We start from the raw sequence: 20,556 nt of genomic DNA, 5'->3' as shown, positions 1-20,556 counted from the left end.
GCCCTTCCCCTGGAGTGACAGGTGATTGGACAGGAGGACAGGACAAAGATGTGCCCTCCAGAGCAGCTCCTTTTCCCTGCCAAAGGGAATTCCAGTTGAATTCCCTTCAGAATCCTCCGAACCCTCCCGTTCCCACTCGGCATCCTCCGAACCCTCTCGTTCCCACTCGGCATCCTCCGAACCCTCCCGTTCCAATCCAGGATCCTCCGAACCCTCCCGTTCCAATCCAGGATCCTCCGAACCCTCCCGTTCCAATCCAGGATCCTCCGAACCCTCCTGTTCCCACTCGGCATCCTCCAAACCCTCCTGTTCCCACTCAAGATCCTCCAAACCCTCCCGTTCCAATCCAGGATCCTCCAAACCCTCCTGTTCCAATCCAGGATCCTCCAAACCCTCCCGTTCCAACTCAGGATCCTCCAAACCCTCCTGTTCCCACTCAAGATCCTCCAAACCCTCCCGTTCCAATCCAGGATCCTCCAAACCCTCCCGTTCCTATCCAGGATCCTCCGAACCCTCCCGTTCCCACTCGGCATCCTCCAAACCCTCCCGTTCCAATCCAGGATCCTCCAAACCCTCCCGTTCCCACTCAGGATCCTCCAAACCCTCCTGTTCCAATCCAGGATCCTCCAAACCCTCCTGTTCCAATCCAGGATCCTCCAAACCCTCCTGTTCCAATCCAGGATCCTCCAAACCCTCCTGTTCCGACTCGGGATCATTCAAATTATATTTTTCAAACCTGAAAACGGGGTCAGATTCTCCTAATGATAACAATAATAATTCACAATAAAAGAGTGCATTAAGCACCTTTTGTGTGCTCACCTTCTGAAGAGTTCTGAGCTTCAGTTTGCTGCTCCCGGCTGGAAGGCTGAAATTAGGATAATCCCTGGTTTATCCTCTACCAAGGATTACACACTGAATATTCCAAGGAGTGAATTTATTCCTTTAGCCATTGGTTTTTCTTGTCCCTCCTTAATAAAAAACTTTTCAAGCAGAGAAAGGAGTACAAATAAATGCATTAAAGTAAAACATAAATGCATTAAAGGACAAATATTTCTAGCCCTTGGGCTCTCCACCTAAAATAAACTGCTTTTCCCAAAAAACTTCTTCCAAGGGACCTTTGGAGCTGAAAAAGAAACATTTGCCGTGGCTGGAGTTTCTCTGAGAGAGGAGCAGGAAGCACAAGGAGGGCATTTAAAACCATTAATTATTTAATTGACAAAGGCAGATTTGGGCAGGGAATGGGAGCTGTTCTCAAGCAGGTGATTCCAGGCCTGCTTAGAGGAGCACAGGGTACAAAGGAAAGCAGAGGAGAATAAATCCCAGCTGGGCCTGTGGGCAGGGCTGATTTTTATGCATCAGCAGGTGAAACCTTTGCCAGCTAATTAAAAAAAATAAAATTCAAAAGCAATCCCCTTTTGATTTTTCCATATAACGAAAGAACAAATTTTAATAAAATTAAAATATAAATATTTGTGCTTCATAAAATTTGAAGCACAGATTTTTACACCCCACAGCCAGTGGATTCACTGCTAACAGATTTTTAAGATCATATTCTCAGGTGAAATTTGACTTCACGCTTTTTTTAGGACATGGAAATTTTGATCAATTATTCCAGAATTCAGACAGCCCCGGAGACCGAAAAATAAAAGAAAATACTCAAAAAAACAAGTGAGAGGTGCCAGTCCAGATCTGAGGAGCTTTTAATGCACATCCGTAGTTGGACTCTGCCAAATTCTCTTTACACTGTGGGGTGTGAGGTGTCAAAGAGCTGTGGCTGTAGCTGAAATATTTGTAGCTCCAGAGTTTAATTGCTGCAGGGACAAATCCTCGCCTGGGTGGAGGTCACGTCATCTGTGCAGCCTCCTGCTCCAAAGGGATTAGGGAGGACATTTCTTTCTAGGAATAATTTGCACCACTCTGCTTTAATTTGCCCAGAATTTGCTTTATTGCTGCTGCCTTCCCCCCTCCACTGTGCCTTGGTTTTGTTTCTTTGCATCCAAATGCTCTCACCAGCCTCTGGATTTTAGGGAGCAGCTTTGGGACGGGGTTGTACTTCAAAAGGAATGTTTTTACCTTGTGATCTGTAAGATCCACTGATGCCTTGTTTAGGCTGACCCAGAGCAGAGGCTGGGCAGAGTCACAGAATAAAGCAGGGATTTATTCAAGGATCTCCTCCATGGATCCACCTTGGGCAGCACCAGAGCCCAGCCAGGGCTGCACCCAAGATGAACCCAAATGGTCCCAAAATGCACGAGCGCTCCCGGGGTCTCTCCCTTGGCTCAGCTCTGCTCCATTTGCACCTTGCAGTTCATTGTCCCGTTCCAGCTTTAGCCCAGGCACTCCCACCCTGCTTGTTTTTCTCTCTCCAGCCCACGCTGTTTGTGCTCCTGGGCTGAGCTTTGGATCATTTGTCCTTGGTGCCCAGCTGGAGCAGGAATTGTTTTGTCTCCCTGCTCTGTGCAGAGCTCAGCATCCCCTGCTGTGAGCCCAGCCCCACACACTAAAGCAGCACAGAGTGTGAAAACCAGAAAAGCTGAACCTGAGGCATCCACACTTTCTCCTATATATATATTTATTTATTTATTTATTTTTAATTATCTGTCTGTTTAAGATTTGTTGCAGACTCAGTTTCCTCATCCCACTGCTCCCTTGCAGGGAAATGGACACAATTTTGCCCCTTGGCTGTGACTTGGTTTTCCTTCTTCAAGGGACAACAGGCCCCACCCTCAGACCTATGGAATGATGGAATTGTTTGAGTTGGGAGGGAATTTAAATCATCCAGTGCCACCCTGCCATGGGCAGGGACACCTTCCACTATCCCAGGCTGCTCCAAGCTCTGTCCTACATAGCCTGGGACACTTGCAGGGAACAATTCCTTTCCAAAATCCCTCTAAATCTCCCTTCTTTCCCTTTAAAACCATTCCCCTGAGCAGACAGGGAAACAATTCCACTCCAAGCCAGCCCAGGCTAGCAGGGAAAGCAGAATATGAGCAAGGGTGGTGTTGGCCTCATTAATAATGCCAACAGCAGGAGCTGATTTTGCCCCCAGTGTGATCATTAAAATGTGATTTATCCCCAGCAGCTGCTGGTGGAGATAACTCAGCGCAGCAGCATTTGCTCAGTGGCTCTGGAGGACAACGCTTGTTGTGAAATGAGAGGCTGCTGCCCTCAATGGAAATAATCATCCTGAAATGCAGGAAACTGCAAATGATCTCTGGAAATGAGGTGAGAACAGGAATTGGGATTGTCCTCTGGCATCCTCAGCCAGGGAAATCTGGGATTTCACATGGTGAAGGAACAGGAAACTGCAAACCCAAGAGGTGCCCCGAGCATCTCCCTTCAGCCTCAGCAACAAATTCAGCTGTGGAGATGAACCCTGTCCAAAGTACGGGCAGAGAAGGATTTCTCCTTCAAATCCATGTCAAATGTGGAATTACATGTGGTGTACTTAAAAAAAAAAAAAAAAAAAAAAGGCAAAAAAACCGAAACAAAAGTGTTTCCAGTAGAAAAGGAAATGTGAAATTATTATTTCCCAGGACTCAGCCTTGAGCACTCACATCACCAAACATTCCCAAAATTTGTTTCTCAAAGAAGCCTTTAGCATCACTTAAAGAAACCCTAACACAGCCAAGGACAATAAAACCATACATTCCAGAGGGATGCAAATCTTCCGTGTTAGCAGGCTTTTGTTTTGAGTGACTTCAGAACAGCACAAACCCCTTTTCATTCCCAGAAATTCCCTTCCCACCAGCTCGGGCTGGAGAGAAATCCCAGGATCCTCCCTCCCCTCCCAGCCGTGGCTTTAAACCCAGGAAAGAGAATTAAACCCGATTTTCTCAGGCAGGTCTGAAAGCAACTGGACAATGAGATCCTCTGGGGAGAGGGAAAGTTAATTAACAGTGAATTATCGTGAGCGAGTGCTCCGAGGGCCCGGAGGCGGCAGCAGAGCCATTGCTGCCTCATCTCAGCTGCCGCCTCCTCATTTCCAGGGCAGCACTCAGCTCCTCAGCGTTTCTTTTTATTTCTTCACTCTTTTATTCACGTTGTTGTTCCCCCTTCCATTAGGACTCTTCTTTCAGTGAGAATTCCATCCTTGTGCTGGATGATTTTTCTTTTTATTTCTTCACTCTTTTATTCACGTTGTTGTTCCCCCTTCCATTAGGACTCTTCTTTCAGTGAGAATTCCATCCTTGTGCTGGATGATTTTTCTTCCACGGGTCCAAACATCATCACCCCCCTAATGGGATCCCCCCAGCTACAAATCAGCCTTTGGCTCTTGATTTTTTATTTCTCGATTATTATTTCTTCATTTTAATTTCCCAGCCAGATGTTTCAGGGGGGTTTTTCCTTCCTCATCTCCGGGCTCTGCGCTGGGGGATGAGGTGGGGATGGATTTGGTGATCCTGGAGGTGTTTTCCAACCTCAGAGATTCTGGGGTTGTGAGAAGAACCCCTTTGCCTTCAAGGATGGGGCACAAAAAGCCCCAAATCTCCCTGGCTTGGCTGTGCTGGGGGCACAGGGAAACTCAGCTGAGCAGCTGCAGCTGGGGCAGGAAAACAAAAATTGTTCTGATAACTCCATTTTCCCTGCCTGAAGACACCGTCTCCCCTGCTGCAATTCCTTAGTCAGTCGTTCCCCTCCAGGAGCGGCTCAGGAGGTTCCCAGAACAATCCAGCATTTCCAAAGGCTCCCAAAGAGAGGGACGGGGAGCGTGGCTTGGCAAATCCAGGTGCCCAAATTCCAGGACCAGTTAAAATCCATCCTGCCATGGCAGGGACACCTTCCACTGTCCCAGGTGCTCCCAACCCCAGTATCCAACCTGGCTTTGCTCTTCCAGGGATCCAGGGGCAGCCCCAGCTGCTCTGGGCAAGAAGGAATCCCAGAGCTGAGCACTGGGAGCGGGACAAAAATCCCAAATTCTCACAGGGTTTTGTTGTCCGGCCCCATTTCAGCTGGAAAAATCAGTTCCATCCCAAAAGCAACAAAGCCAGCTCCTCACCAGGAGCTGCCCAGGGCCTGGATCCCCTGGGGGCAGAGGGAGAGGAGCTGGAGTCCTGCAGGAGCAGGGTTTGGGCCTCCCAGGGAACGGCACCATCCCAAAAAGCCCAGACACCACGCTGAGCTGGGTTCTGCACGTTCCAAGGTGAATCATTCACATCCAACCTGCTCCCACCATGGATTTTACCAAGGATTTTCCTCCAGGACTTGAGTTTCCATCTCCTGCAGCAGGGAATTCTTGACAATCCATAGAAAATGATATTTTATTTCCTGGTATTTTCCTTCCTGATATTTTTATGTAATAATAACTACTTACAACTTCCTTTTCCTTCAGCCCTGAGGACTCCCAAGAACCTGCAAATTTGGTTTTGTCTTGATTTCCCCCCCCACAACATAAAATTTAATATTCCCTGTTCTGTTTTCCAGAAAAAAAAAATCCTGGGAAGCTGTGTTATCCCACAGTAAAGCCCAGGGAAATCCTAGTGCTTAACAAGGATTTATCACAGGCAAGTGTTGGAGCAGAGGGAAAATTGAAAAGAAAAAAAGGAGAAGTAAATCTGATTTATCACATCCTGTTTGCATTTGTGATGGGCTCCTCCTGAGTGATAATCACGCTGAAAATAGAGATTTATTGCTTTTGCAACTGGATTAAAATAGAACTGAGGCTACAATAACAGCAATTAAAGCCAGGAAAATAATTCATACTCGTTGCTGAAGAAGTGAAACCTCCAGCTCTGCTCTGGGCACCCTGTGCCACCCTCTGCACTTTCTGAGTGAAGAATTTCTTCCTAAGATCTAAATCTCCCCTCTTTTAGGTTAAAACCATTGCCCCTCGGTGTGAGAATCCATCCTCCCTCCTTTATAGGCTGATTTTAAATACTGAGAAGGACTCTGAGCTCTCCCTGGACCTTTCTCCAGGTGAGCACCCCCAGCTCATCTCCAGAGCACCCCGAGCATCTCTGGGACACCAAACCCTTCCCTTCCCTCCCCGAACAGCCAGGAGGGCTGGCAGGGAGCTCTGCTTCTGGCCATGGAAAGCTGCCCAGGCCAGCTGCGTGGCAGGAGGTGACAGCCTTTCCAGCCTTCTGGTGGGACGGGACAGGGAGAGGAGGGACAGGGAGAGCAGGAGGGACGGGGAGAGAGGAGGCACAGCGGCGGCGCTCAGCACACCCATCCCCTGCAGTTACCAATTCTGTAGAAAACTCACATTTCTGCGGTACAAAACCATCCCTCTCTCGTGCTTCAGCTGGGGCTGAGCCGGGCTCGCCCGGCCCGCGGCGTGCCCGTAGCGGGCGGTGGCCTCGGGCGGGGGCGGCAGTGCCACCCGCTGCTCCCCGCCGCTGTCCGCGGTCCCCTCCGCTCGCCGCTTCCTCCTCCTCCTGAAATCCCCGTTGTCGAACATTTTCCCGCAGTTGGGATCCAGCGTCCAGCAGCTGCCTTTGCCTGCGGACAGACCCAGCGCGGCCGTGGCGGCTCCGCACCGCCCCGCATCGCTCCGAGCATCGCCCCGCACCGCTCCGAGCACCGCTCCGCGCATCGCTTCGCATCGCTCCGAGCATCGCCCCGCACTGCCCCGCGTACCGCTCCGCACCGCTCCGCGCAGCGCTTTGCATCGCCCCGCATCTCCGAGCACCGCTCTGCGCATCGCTCCGCACCGCTCCGCGGCGCCCCGCGCCTTCCCCGGATGGCGCTGGTCCCGCGGCACCGGGTGAAGCGCGAGTGAGGGACAGATTGTGGCGGGTGAGGGACAGGCAGGCTGTGGCGGCTGAGGGACGGGCTGTGGCTGCGGAGGGACGGTCTGTGGCGGATGGGGGACAGACGGTCTGTGGCGGGTGGGGGACAGACAGGCTGTGGCTGGGGAGGGACGGGCTGTGGCGGGGGAGGGACAGACAGGCTGTGGCGGGTGGGGGACAGGCTGTGGCGGGTGAGGGACGGGCGGGCTGTGGCGGGTGAGGGACGGGCGGGCTGTGGCGGGTGAGGGACGGTCAGGCTGTGGCGGGGGAGGGATGGTCAGGCTGTGGCGGGTGAGGGACAGGCAGGCTGTGGCGGGGGAGGGGACGGGCTGTGGCGGGTGAGGGACAGTCTGTGGCAGGGGAGGGACAGACGGGCTATGGCGGGTGAGGGACAGACAGGCTGTGGCGGGTGAGGGACAGACAGGCTGTGGCGGGTGAGGGACGGGCAGGCTGTGGCGGGGGAGGGACAGACGGGCTGTGGCGGGGGAGGGACAGACGGGCTGTGGCGGGTGACTGTGGCGGATGAGGGACAGGCTGTGACAGACGGGCTGTGGCGATGCAGCTCTGCCCGCCGGCCCCGCTGGCAGCGGAGCTCCTCGGCCACGGACCGGCAGATGTGGCCGAGGTGCGGCGGCGCTGCGGATGGCCGCGGCCATCAGCCCCGAGTAGGAGCAGGGCGGCCGGGCTGGCGACAGCGGCGACAGCGACAGCCACCCCCGCTCCGCGCCCGGCACGGCCCCGGAGGGCACGCTCGGAGCGGCGGGGCCGCCATGACTTTTTTCTCCTTATTTTTGCATTTTACCTGGCTCCACCAGGCGAGCAGTGTGTCGGGTGTCACCATCGGGTGACTCTCATGGGTCCCACGGATGTTTTAAACCCTGTGGCTGCTCCACAGGAGCTTTTCCAGCAGCTTCTCCATCCGCTCCTGCTCCATGCACCGAGCTGGGAGCGTGTGCCCGTCTGTCGGAGGGCAGGAGGGCTCTGCAGGGAGGCCCGGAATGGCCGGATGGATGGGCAGAGTGCAGTGGGATGGAGTTTAACGAGTCCTAATGCCCAGTTCTGCACTTTGGCCACAAGAACCCCTGCAATGCTTCAGGCTTGGGATGGTGTGGCTGGACAGAGCCCAGGCAGAAAGGGACCGGGTGGACAGCAGACTGGACAGGAGCCAGCAGCGTGCCCAGGTGGCCAAGAAGGCCAAAGGCTCCTGGCCTGGAGCAGGAATGGTGTGGCCAGCAGGAGCAGGGAGGTCACTCTGCCCCTGTCCTTGGCACTGCTGAGGGCACACCTCGAGTGCTGTGTCAGCTCTGGCCCCTCAGGTTGGGAAGGACCTTGGGACTCTTGAGTCCATCCAGAGGGGGCAGCGAGGCTGGAGAGGGGCTGGGAACACAAACCCTGAGAGGAACCACTGAGGGAGCTGGGGGTGCTCAGCGTGGAGAAAAGGAGACTCAGGGGTGACCTCATCACTCTCCCAGCTCCTGAAAGGTGCCTGTGCTCAGCTGGGCTGGGCTCTTTCTCCAGGCAGCACTGACAGAACAGAGCACACAGCCTCAAGGGAAATACAGGCTGGATATCAGGGAAAAGTTTTTCACAGAAAGGGTGATAAAGTTCTGGAATGGCTGCCCGGGGAGGTGGTGGAGTCACCATCCCTGGGTGTGTTTAACAAAGCCTGGATGTGGCACTGGGGGCCAGGGTTTAGCTGAGCTGTTGGGGCTGGGCTGGGCTCGATGATTTTGGATGGGAGAGATGTAAGAGACTCGAAGGTCTCTTCCAGCCTGGTGATTCTGTGATCCCCCAGTCCCGGGGGATGCTCCCGCTCAGAACGCGACTCACCTGAAAAGCTGGGTCTGAGTTATCCCGGCGTCATTCCCAGGGCAGAGCAGGGATGGGTGAATCGTGGGCTGGCGATGCCATCTAGTGGCACCGGGACCGGCTCCTGCTGCTGCTGGCACCGATCCCTGCCACAAATCCCCCAAAAACAGGGCTGGGAGCGAGCCAGCAGGAAATTCCCAGGCGTATTTCCAACCAGGAATGGCCGGGGAGGGACCTGAAAGCTCATCCCACTTCCACTATCCCAGCTTGCTCCGAGCCCTGTCCAGCCTTAAAACTTTCTCCAGCTTCACTATTGTGTCCTCCAAAAAGAAAACAAACCCCAGTTATAATTGTTGCCTTTCAGAAATATCTAAACCCACCTAAAAAACTTCTTCAGGCACAACAGAATTCCATTTTCCACCTCCCCTAGCTCCTGATCTGCCAGGCTTAGAGAACGTGTGGTACAAAAACAAAGGTTGTATAAAAGAGGACATAGAAATTCAGTGTACAGAACTTTAGAATATTTGTATTTCCTCTTTTACTTAATTTGGGTATGAGATATTTAAGTTTTCCAGTGTTCAAACCTGGTGGTATGAAGTGTCTTCAGTTTGCAGAATTCTGGGGGTGCAACATTTGCTTTCTGCAGAGGAAAAATGCAAATAAAGAATATTTCATTAATTCTATGAAACAGATTTAACTAATTATATACAAATGAGCTGCTTGTATTTAGGAATATGTGCCCCAAAAAATGGCAGGAACCTCCCACGAGTCAATTCATTTAAAGAACATCAGTGGTGGGGTTTATGTGGCTGCAGAGCAGGAAACTCTTTGTGTTTGTGAGGACAGAATGGAGAAACTGAAGGATTTCTTCTCCATAATTATTAAAAACACCACATTTGTCCCAAAATTCCCAACAATTCCTCATGGTGTCCCTGGGAGTCCTGCAGCAGTTTCCCTGCAGAGAGGGAAGTGCTCGAGGAGCATCCCCTGATCCTAAAAAAAACCCCATCACTGGTTTGGGAGCACTGGAATTTCCCATCCATTATTAATAATCCATGAATCCATAATCCAGCCGTTATTAATAATCCATTAATCCATAATCCATCCATTATTAATAATCCATGAATCCATAATCCAGCCGTTATTAATAATCCATTAATCCATAATCCAGCCGTTATTAATAATCCGTTAATCCATAATCCATTATTAATAATCCATGAATCCATAATCCACCCGTTATTAATCATCCATGAATCCATAATCCATCCATTATTAATAATCCATGAATCCATAATCCATCCATTATTAATAATCCATTAATCCAGCCGTTATTAATAATCCATGAATCCATAATCCAGCCGTTATTAATAATCCATTAATCTCTGCAAAATGCACTTTTAATGGGAAGGCAGTGCAGGAATTGTCTCCTCAAGGACCTGCTGGGGGTCTGAAGTCCTGGTGAGTGTTTCCCTCAGGCTCTGGGATTTATTCCATTTGTGTCTCCTTGGATCCCACAGGATGCAGGCTGGGACCCTGGCGCCTGGCTATCTGCTCAGCCAGGGATGCCAGCTTGATTTCCACCCAAACTTCATCCAAATATTGAAAAAACCTCCTGGTGGTGGTGGGGACACAACACCAACCTCCTCCCTGCAGCTGGTGCTCGAGGACTGCCAGATCCCACTGGATTGTCCTGGGCTCTCCATCCTTTTCCTGAAGGACATCAGGGATCATCTTCACCTCTGCTGCCATCACTTGGGATCCCCCTCTGCTCAGCTGGAGGGAAAGGTGACAGCAGGTGAGCGCTGGAGGCTCTCTGCTCTCTTTTTGGTGGCTGGAACACGGGAGTTTCATTTCCTGCTGATTTATGGCTCCTTGGGGTGCCCTTCTGTGGAACTGTGTTTGAATTTACAACCTCTGGCACTTGTTTCAAGCCCAAACCAAGGGGTGTGACCCAGCCTGGGTTAGATTTTATGAAGATTTTGCTGATCAGCTGAGATCTTCCCTAAAAACCTCCTTGCCAGTGGTTGTACTTCCAGCCACTCACCTTTGACACTTCATTTGACTGTGCCTTGGAAAGCCTGACCTCTCGATGAACTCTGTCCTTTCAACCCAAGCCATTCTATGATTCCATGATTTTTTTAAGTGGTCTAAAAATAAATCAACAGCTGAAATCAAATCTGGTTTCACTGAGACCAAATGCTGCTGATATTGGTCAGCTCCTGGCCTTTGACTCGATTTACCCAGGAGAAATGGGATTTGTTTCACTGCAGAGCTGCAAAGGTAAATGACTCTGAAGAAAACCCAAATCAAATTTTGCCATAAGATTTTGCACCTTTTAAACAGCTATTTCTGCCTGCTCAGAGAACCTGAAAGCAAAACAGCCATAGCAAATAATATAGAACAAATCATCTAGAATTACATATGGCACAGAGGTGTATCCGCAGAAAAAGCTCGAGAAAAGAGAGGTTGGCAGCCAAATTCTCCATTTCCTCTTCTGTTGATTTGTTCCTCACATATTGGCAGTAAAAATCACACTCAAGGTTCAGGCCCTCAAATCAGGTTTTTAATTGTACATCACAGAACGTCCTAACCCTGAATTTCCTAACAACTCCAAAGAAGCATTTTCCTTCCAGTTTGGGTTTTTTTAACACATCTTTTCTTCTGCAATTAAAAAATACTAAAAAAAATCCCAAAGTAAGTAACAAATCGTCCCAGAGCAATGTTGATGTGATGCATTTGTTGTGATACCAATGCAGTAATTCCTGTAAATATTCCAATGATAAAAAATCAAGTTGAAATCACATTCAAGGTTCAGCAAATTTCACTTTGAGGAAGATCTCTGCTTTATGGAATATCAGATTTATTTCTTTTCAGTCACATTTTGCTCTATCCTAAGTAACTGGTAGGAAGCTACAAGATTTTTTTGTGGGAGATTTTTTACAGAAAAAGATTTTACCTCAGAGAAAAATATTTGTATGTCAGGAGCTGACGTCACATAAAGCCCAAAATCTCCTTCCTGGGTTTCCCAAAGCTTTTAAATTTTTTAAATTATTATTATTTTCCATCCAGAGCACCCCAGTGACAAATCCCTGCTCTTCCCACCCATTTTTGTACACAGAATTCCTGGTGCTGCTCCAGGGCCTGGCACAGGGGTGGGATAGGGTTGGACACCTCCAGAGGGACACCCCGAGGTTGGGTGACCGTGTCCTCCTGGCAGCAGCCCCAAAACCCAGCTCAAAGTCCCAGATGCTGTGGGAACCCAGGACATCCCTGTGGGTGCCCTGGATGGCCAGAGCTGCTGGCAGGGGGCTCTGAGACCCTGGCAGCAGCCAAAGACACACGTGGGGTTTGGATCTTAGCCCGTGGAGCAAATCACCAACTCTGTATGGAGAATTACAAGCCACACACACAAGTTCAGGTATTGCAGTAGAAGCAGTCACGGAGTGAAAGGAAGGGTTTCTGAGTGCTGTACAGGGGGGTTTGAGCCTTGTACGCAGGGGTCCAAGTTTTGTACATGGGGGTCAGGGGTTCTGAGATGGAGGGATTTGGGTGTGCCCTGTCCTCCTCCTTTCTCCTTCCCAGCCTCCATGTCTTGGTGATGCTGGCACTCACAGATTGGTCTAGAGTAGAAAGTCACCATTCAATATGGACAGTAGGCATTGGGGAAAAAGTATAAACATGTAACAGGTAATGTGTGATATAAAAGATGGCAGCAGCCCCTGGGAGGGCAGTGTGCCTTTGTCTGAGCTGCTGAACGGGCCACAGCAGCTCAGGAGAAGAATCTTTTAGATAACCAACAATAAACAACCTAAAGAACAGACAACAGAGGACTGCTGAGTCTTTCTTTGAAGGCACGGGTTGGAGCAGAGACTTTTCCATCTTTCGGGGTCACCCCAATCCGGGGCTCGAGACCCCACAAGATGCCACACCCCATCTCTTTTCATGGACCTGGTTCAGCCAATTAAACCCTTTTTCCTTCAGAACCCATCTGTGGAGAGCGTGGCATTAACTCACCTCGTGGGATTAATTGCCTGGAAAGTCGCTGCCAGACCTTGGACACGGTGATATTAATTACTGTAACAGATATCAGAATGTTAAACATCATTTCTGACATTTATTTGGGGGAAAAAAACCCTCTCAGAATGAAAGGAATTAAACCACCCCCAGGCTATTTAATTATTTTATTGCCCTGCCATGGTTAGGTGAGGCCTCAGCTCAGGATTTCCTCCTCTCTAAGCCGTGTCAGGAGTGTGGTTCAGTGATTCACACAGATCACAGAGATAAAATGCATTTTTCACTGGATAATTTCTATTTCCAAATTGTCTACAACCCACATTTTTTCTTTATTGGGCTGTTTTAAGTTTGTCCTTGTGAGATACAATTAATTTGCAGCAGAGATTCAGAAAGCTGGAATTTAACTTTGGAAATTGCACTGTGCAAAAGTGCTTGTTATAAATATGGGATATTTGGTGAGCAGTTCCTTTCCTCTAATGAGAAGAATTACAACCAACAGCAAAAAAATCAGAGAGCAAAATTATCCTCTGCCTGTTTTTACTGATTCAAGTGACATTGCACCAGGAAGGCACCAAAAAGCAGGGAAATGAGGCAAATGAAGGCCTGGTTCTGAGGGAGGGTAACAGGTCATATTTGTATTAATTGTGAGGAAGAACATTGCAGAAAAAAGAAGAAATAGAAATGTGGCCCTGAAAATCAAATTATTTTGGGGTACCAATGGCAGCACCTGGAACTGAGATCCAATTTTTTCTACCAAAGGACCAAATGAAAACCAGGCCCCTGCAGCTGAGGAGGAGGGAGCCACCCCTGACTAACAAAACTCTTCCCATCCTGAATTTCCAGCCCAGGCTGGGGAGCAGCTCCCAGTTCCACACTGGGAACACTTTGCTGCCAGTTAAAGCCAGCCAAGCAGGCTGGTGATGCCTCAGGTTTGGCTTTTCTGTGTTCCACATTCTGAGCTGCTTCAGTGTGTGGGGCTGGGCTCACAGCAGGGGATGCTGAGCTCTGCACAGAGCAGGGACACAAAACAATTCCTGCTCCAGCTGGGACCAAGGACAAATGATCCAAAGCTCAGCCCAGGAGCACAAACAGCGTGGGCTGGAGAGAGAAAAACAAGCAGGGTGGGAGTGCCTGGGCTAAAGCTGGAATGGGACAATGAACTGCAAGGTGCAAATGGAGCAGAACTGAGCCAAGGGAGAGACCCCGGCAGCGCTCGTGCATTTTGGGACCATTTGGGTTCATCTTGGGTGCGGCCCTGGCTGGGCTCTTGTGCTGCCCAAGGTGGATCCATGGAGGAGATCCTTGAATAAATCCCTGCTTTATTCTGTGACTCTGCCCAGCCTCTGTTCTAGAGCAGCCTTGACAAGGTCAGCGTCACTGGAATGACCCCAAACATCCTCCTGGATCCTCCCCCCACACGGAGCCACCCCCTGAGCCAGGGCTCCTGGGCCTGCCTGGCTCAGATTATTGCTCCAATCTGTTATTTCTGGGATGCTGCCATGCTGGGATGGAGTGTCCTGCAGAGGGTCCGTGCCCCACGGACAGAGGGACAGCCCAGGGATGATGCTGGGAAGGTTTAGGGGTTGTATTGCACCCCCAAGGAGGGAGGCATGGGGGTCAGCAGAGTCCAACTGATCCAAGACTGCCAGAGAGAAGATGGGGCTGGAGCTGGGGGCTACAAAAAAAACTAAATTAAAGAAGAAAATTTTTGGCTTGGTTACCTCCTACGCCTAAAGGCTGGAGAGGGATTTTTCACCAGGCCATGGAGTTACAGGACAAGGGGAATGGCTTTAAACTGATTTATTTTGGATATCAACAAGGAATTGTTCCCTGTGAGGGTATAAGGCCCTGGCACAGGGTGCCCAGAGCAGCTGGGGCTGCCCCTGGATCCCTGGATGTGTCCAAGGCCAGGCTGGACATTGGGGTTTGGAGCAGCCTGGGACAGTGGTTGTTTGCAAAACAAAACTTAAATTCTAAAAACCCCACACCCCTGGATTCTCTAAAGCTTTCCTTCTCTCACACACAACACTAAACCATCAGCACACTGAACAAAATCATTATCCAGGCTTCTGGCAGAGCTTAAGCCCAGAGTAGCTCAACCCCAAAAAGGAAAATATTTGCACAATATGACTCAGTGCAAAGAATTTACCTTCAGTTTTAATTGCTCTGCTCGTCAGCAATCAAACAATGAAATCCTGCAAGGACACACAGAGGATGTGGTTGTCTTCTCTCATGATACAGCTCTGTTACTGCAAAAATGTGAAACATTTTAAATCATCACCCATCCCTTCAAAAGGAAAAAAAATCATCAACAGTCCCTTCATTTTTGTTTTTAAGTATTTTAAATCATCACCCATCCCTTCAAAAGGAAAAAAAAAAAACATCAACAATCCCTTCCTTTTTTTTTGTTTTTAAATATTTTAAATCATCACAAATCTTTTCAAAAGTTCTTCTTTTATTTAAAACATTTTGAATCATCACCCATCCCGTCAGAAGTTTGTGGTTTTGTTTGTTTGTTTTTTTTCCTTAAACCGGGAAATAAAACCTGCAATAAAGCAATCAGTGCTCTCTGTAACTGTATTTTTCAGACACTCACCTGACCTTTCCCTGGTCTTTCTGCTGGCCTCTGGCAGGAGGATGCTGTATTCCAGCCATATATGCATGGAAATGAAAGGATGCAGTGGGTGGGAAGTGAATTAGCTTTAGCATTTACACAATGCCTGGAAATTAAACTCCACACTCCTGCAGAGCCTCTCCTGTCTGATCGGCTCCTCGTGCCTGCCAGGGCAGCAGTTCAGGGGGCAGGAGAGCATGTGCCACCCCTTTTCCTTTCATGAACTGACTCATTTGATTATTTGGTAATCACTGCTGACCCTCCTTCCTTATCCCTCAGTCCAGGCTGACTTTTCAGCCCACACAAAACATCACTTCTGTACCCAGCACCTTCCAGAGCGTTGTCCCAAACTCTGCCAGCAAGGGATGACTTTTGTTGCCCAGGCTTTGCCCTGTGAAGATCAAACCCTGTTGTTTGTCCTTCCCTGTGTCCCCGGGCTCTGGCTGAGAGTGGCACCCCCAGCTCTGCCTCCCTGCACTGCAGCCAGTCCCTTTGGGATTGGGATTCTCCTGGTCCTTCTCCTGCTGCTGGGAGAGGCTCCAAGGAACCCAAACCCACCCCACAGCTGGTGCTGAGTGCCTTGCCTCTCCTCCCTGCTCATCCCTGTCACCTGCTCTACCTGAGGAAAAATCCCCAAATTCTCTGGGATAAGAGGGGAAAGAGGGAAGGAGCTGCTGCCCTGGGGCACAAGATCTGTCCCAGCTGTGTGTCCCTGGCTCCAGAGACACCTGGCCCAAACAAGCAGCACCTGGAGCGTGGGAGATGTTTGGTGCCTCCAACACCTGAGTTTTGGCTTGGAGAGGGAGATTGAGAAAAAAATATGCTGTGTAATAGGAGGGAAAAGTGCCAGATAGCCCTGGATCGAGGGATAACTGTCCCTTGAGGTGACACTCATGGTTGTATGAAACATGAAGGAACAGAGGCAGAAGAACAGCTCCATGAGGGATCACCTGGCTCACAGCTTGGGACTGGCTGGGGCCCAGAGCAGCCTGGTCCATGGAAAGTGTCCCTGGCCCATGGAGGGGGTGATCTGTAAGGTCCCCTCCGGCCCAAACCAGTCTGGAATTCTGGGATATCTGAGCTTTGCTGTCTGGAGCCTTCCACCTCCTTGCCATCCGTTCCAAGACTGAGTGACCTCTACTCCACAGCAATCCAACCTGAAGGTGAAAACATGTTGTCCCAAGGCTGCATTTGGTCTGATTTGGTCCCCTTTAGCTGCTCATGAGAATGTTCCCAGAGTGATGAGGGGTTTGCTTCTGCAGGATAATCACGTTGCATAGAGCCTCTGCCCATTGTGGAGCTAATAAAACCAGCAGCAACATCTATCTTGGCCCAAAGAGGCTGGGAGTTTATTAAAGTTTTAAATTATGAATGCTGCTAATGCAGGGTAATAAGTTCAAGCAGCACAGTGTGAGCACTGATCATTCTCCTATTTTTGCCTACTATTGTGTAGTTATTAGACACCTTGTCCTTTGTTAATCTTCTTTGACCTTTTTCTACAAATTCTCCTTCTCATAAAATTGAGTAACTGCTGAGGATCACAGTGTGCCCAGGAGGGCCTGGGGGGATGAGGCACAGCGTGGACAAAGTGCAGCTGAGAAAGAAAATGCTCCTGGTGAGGCCACCCCGACCCCTCTGAGCTGGGACGGGACCTGTGGGGCTCAGAGCTGAGGGGGAGGCCTGGAGTGGTGGAGAATTTAATTTCATTGTTTCAATGGAGACATTGGGGGCTGACAAAGGGGCTCAGCCTGGAGCAAAGGAGGCTCAGGGGGGACCTTGTGGCTCTGCACAGCTCCTGCCAGGAGGGGACAGCCGGGGGGGTCGGGCTCTGCTCCAGGGAACAGGGACAGGAGCAGAGGGAATGTTGCACCAGGGCAGGCTCAGGGTGGGCACAGCAGGAATTTCCCCCTGGAAAGGGGGCTCAGGCCTTGGCACTGCCCAGGGAGGGTTGGAGTGCCCAGCCCTGGAGGTGTCCCTGGAATTCCTGGAGGTGGCACTCAGGGCTCTGGGCTGGGCACAAGGTGGGGATGGGGCACAGCTGGGATTTGATGGTCTCAGAGGGCTTTTCCACTCAAAATGATTCTGTGATTTTGGGATCTGATACATAAATCAATGTCTACTGCCAGCAGCAGGAATTTCCCCATGGAAAAAGTTGTTAAACATTGGAATGGGCTGCATTGGAGTTCCCATCCCTGGAGATGTCCAAGGAATTCCTGGAGGTGACATTCAGTGCCCTGGGCTGGGGACAAGGTGGGCATTGGGCATAGCTTGGACTTGATGATCCCAGAGGGCTTTTCCACCCCAAATGATTCTGTGACCTGAGATTTACCTCAGCAGAATACCTAAATGTCATTTCTCAGCTTTGAATGACGACGATTTGAATATTAACAACTCCTCATTTCCTGAACACTGTGGGAGAGGAATAAAGAACCCTTCAGGGAGGCGACAAAAGAAACCCAGAATCTTCTTTCCAAAGTCCTCGTTGAGCATTCAGAGCAGGATCTCCCACACTGGAAGGCAGCCAGTGCGTGCTCCCACAGCTTTTCCTTTTGTTTTATGGCCGACTCAAGGATCAAGGATGTGGCCACCTGCAGCAAGGACGTGAGATGGAAAAGAGCTCAGCACTTTGCTCACTCCCTGTCAGCACAAAGCACAGTCCCAGAACCTGCGTCACCTGCAATCCACGTGGCAGCAGCAGGGAGTTAGAGAGTTAAATCATTCCTTTTGCCTGAAAAATGCCTTTGCTGCATGCAAATTTAAATATTCATGGCATTTACAACTTACTCATATCAATCACAACACTGCCACTGGAGTGAGGCAGGTGTGAAGCCTCTGCTGAGAAGTTATTTCCCAAAAAAAGTTTCATTCTTGTCTCTTCATTATGGTTTTTTTCCCCTTATGTACAGCACAGTGAAGAAAAAACTCTAAGTTTGGAGTTGATCATTCTATTCTGGTTGTCTGAAGAAACATTAAGTAAAATGTTAGACAGCTTTAAATAAATTGCACATTTGAATGAATAAATAAATAGCTGAGGTATTAGAATTGAAAAAGCAGCAGCTGATTAGTAAAACCTCCCGAGAAGTGAGGGTTGTGTTCTGACAGAAAAGGCTGGATTTGAAACATGCTCGTTACAGCAGGTGGCTAAAGAGTGTTCTCCCAGCATGGGGAATAACAGCTTTTAGGGACTATTACCATTATTTCATGTGTAAGCAACAAGAAAATTAAAAAGACACAGAAATGCTCAACCCAACCCAGCAGAATCCGCTGTTCCCATCATTTCTGGGCTCAGTGGGAGGGAAGAGCTCCTGGAGTGGGGGCATTTGGGCAGCAGTGGCCCATCCATGGTGTTCCTGCAGTTCCCCAGGGAGCACAGGCACCATCCCAGCCTGGAATCCTGGGGACTTGCAGAAGCCTGGGAGTTGTCACATCTCATATTTAGTACATCTCAGGTGGTCACAGGGGGCTGGGAGCAGCAGGCAGGTGCCCTGTGGCTCCCTGGGACATCACTGCTCATTCCCAGGGGCTCCGGTCCAAGCAGGAGCTCCTCTGCCCCATCCTTGGCTAAAGGCTGACAGTTCTTGGGTTTGCTTTTAATTGAACACCCCTGAGAGGTTTTGTTTCGTTATTCCCTTCACCATCTCAGGAGGAAGAGGCTGGAGCAGAGAAAGCATCAAATATTTTAGTGAGAGGACAAGGGGAAATGGCTTGAAATCAAAAGAGGATAGATTTGGGTTGGATATAAGGAAGAAATTGAGCCCTGCGAGGGTGGTGAGGCTCGAGAACAGGGTCCTCAGAGGAGCTGTGGATCCCTGGATCTCTGGAAATGTCCAAAGCCAGGCTGGACACTGGGCTTGGAGCAGCCTGGGACAGTGGAAAGTGTTGGAATAAGACAATAGGGTCCCTTCCATGCCAACCCATTCCATGATTCCATGATGAGCTCTTTGGAACACCTCCACTTTCCATTTCACCACTCAAGAGACAAGGGCTGGCTTTTCTAGTGAGCAAAGAGAGCCTCCCCAGTGCTGCAGGAGCTGTTTTTAATTAAGTAGAGAGATGGAAAACTTTCCAAAAGCACTTCTGGCACTCGGGGTCTGATAGAGGCAGCCTGGCACCGCCGGGAAAAGAGAAGGAGCAAGGTGAGTGATGGAAGGAAGGAGCTGTCCTGGGCTTCAGCTCAGTGTCCTGCTCCTCAGGTGACCTCTGCAGGAGGGTGGAGGGGACAAATTTATTGCCAGCACGGGTGCCACCTCCCTGGCCCAGATGTCAGTCATGGGATGTGCTGCAATGCAGAGTTGGAGCTCAGAGATGCCAAAATCAAGCAATTTATTCTCATTTTTAATACACCAGGACACATTTACTGCCTTAACCCATCCACAGCCTCCTCCCCTCCCATCTCCTGAGCAAAACAAGGAGGTTCATGGCCAAGGAGTGAGTTCTCAGGACAAGGGACACCAGGGCTCCATCAGTTGGATTTGTGTGCCCCTGGCACAGCACAAACCAGAGGGACATCAACACCTCTGCCTGCCTTGTGGATCTGGGAAAAGCCTGGGAGGAGTTCTGTCCACCCAAAACCCAAAATACCACCCAAACCCATGGAGAAGAAGGTAAAGAAGAACAACCAGCCACTGCCCTAAAACCTCCATCTTGCTTTATATATTATTATATTCTAAAACCTGAAACTCTAAACTTTCCACCCTGTGATATCGCACACTTTGATCCAAACTCCACACCCACAATCCCAGTTCCGTCATTCCATTTTGGAAGCCCTCTCCACGGCCTCAGGTCACATGCAGTGTTCTCCTGTGGGTCTGTGCCTTTCAGGGCAGGAAGTTTAAAATTCTGAGCAACCAGGGTTCCAACAGAGCTCCAGCCAGGACACAGAGGAACGGAGAGGAATGGCTGGAGAAAACATGGAATGGTCTGTGCCGGAGCTTCCATCCCCACTGTGAGGGGTGAGGACACTGATGTGTGGACCAGGAGCTGTTCAGACCCAGCCATCTCTCTCCTGCTTTCATTAAACCCCACACAGAAACAATTAAAACCTTGTCTGGGATTATCCTGTAAGGTCTGTTTATCCCTATATAGCCAAATAGTTATTTACTTTGTTTATTAGCTGTGTTTGCTCACCAGCTCTACCTTCTGCAGCCTCAAACCTCAGTTTGTTTTAGTCTTTACACAAGCAACATCTGTCACAAGGTTCTTCCTCAGCCTGCCCCTTTTCTACCCCTCAACTTGCATTTTCTGCTTTCCAAGGTCATTTTTAGGTGGATGAAAGGAGAATGAGTTTCCTGTGCAGAATTCTCCCCTCCCGCAGCTGAACAAAGCAGGGAGCAAAGCAGGAAATAGACCTTGGAAAAATATCCCAGCCACAGCCTCCACTCCACGAGG

General features: G+C 49.8%; 1 protein-coding gene across 1 annotated transcript; it reads right to left on the bottom strand.

The window, feature by feature from the left end:
- Positions 1–2,463: 2,463 nt before the first annotated feature.
- Positions 2,464–6,536, bottom strand: FOXI2 (forkhead box I2). The gene is made up of 2 exons (XM_038140790.1): positions 6,206–6,536; positions 2,464–5,612 (listed from the first exon to the last, which is right to left on the bottom strand). Exons 1-2 carry the CDS (start codon positions 6,533–6,535, stop codon positions 5,499–5,501), a joined length of 444 nt encoding a protein of 147 aa, XP_037996718.1. The 5' UTR covers position 6,536; the 3' UTR covers positions 2,464–5,498.
- Between the last annotated feature and the right edge of the window lie 14,020 nt (positions 6,537–20,556).

Source organism: Motacilla alba, chromosome 6 (assembly GCF_015832195.1).
Source record: "Motacilla alba alba isolate MOTALB_02 chromosome 6, Motacilla_alba_V1.0_pri, whole genome shotgun sequence".
NCBI classification, from domain to species: domain Eukaryota; kingdom Metazoa; phylum Chordata; class Aves; order Passeriformes; family Motacillidae; genus Motacilla; species Motacilla alba.
Note: the sequence above shows the minus strand (reverse complement) of the source record. Positions and strands in the feature narration are given on the sequence as shown.

Bases quoted from the DNA above. Each gene is read 5' to 3' on its own strand.
- FOXI2 (XM_038140790.1), bottom strand. From the start codon at position 6,535: ATGCGCGGAGCGGTGCTCGGAGCGGTGCGGGGCGATGCTCGGAGCGAT. The intron at 5,613-6,205 runs GTGAGTTTTCTA...CTCTATTTTCAG, and splicing joins TGGTTTTGTACCGCAGAAAT to CGTGATTATCACTCAGGAGG.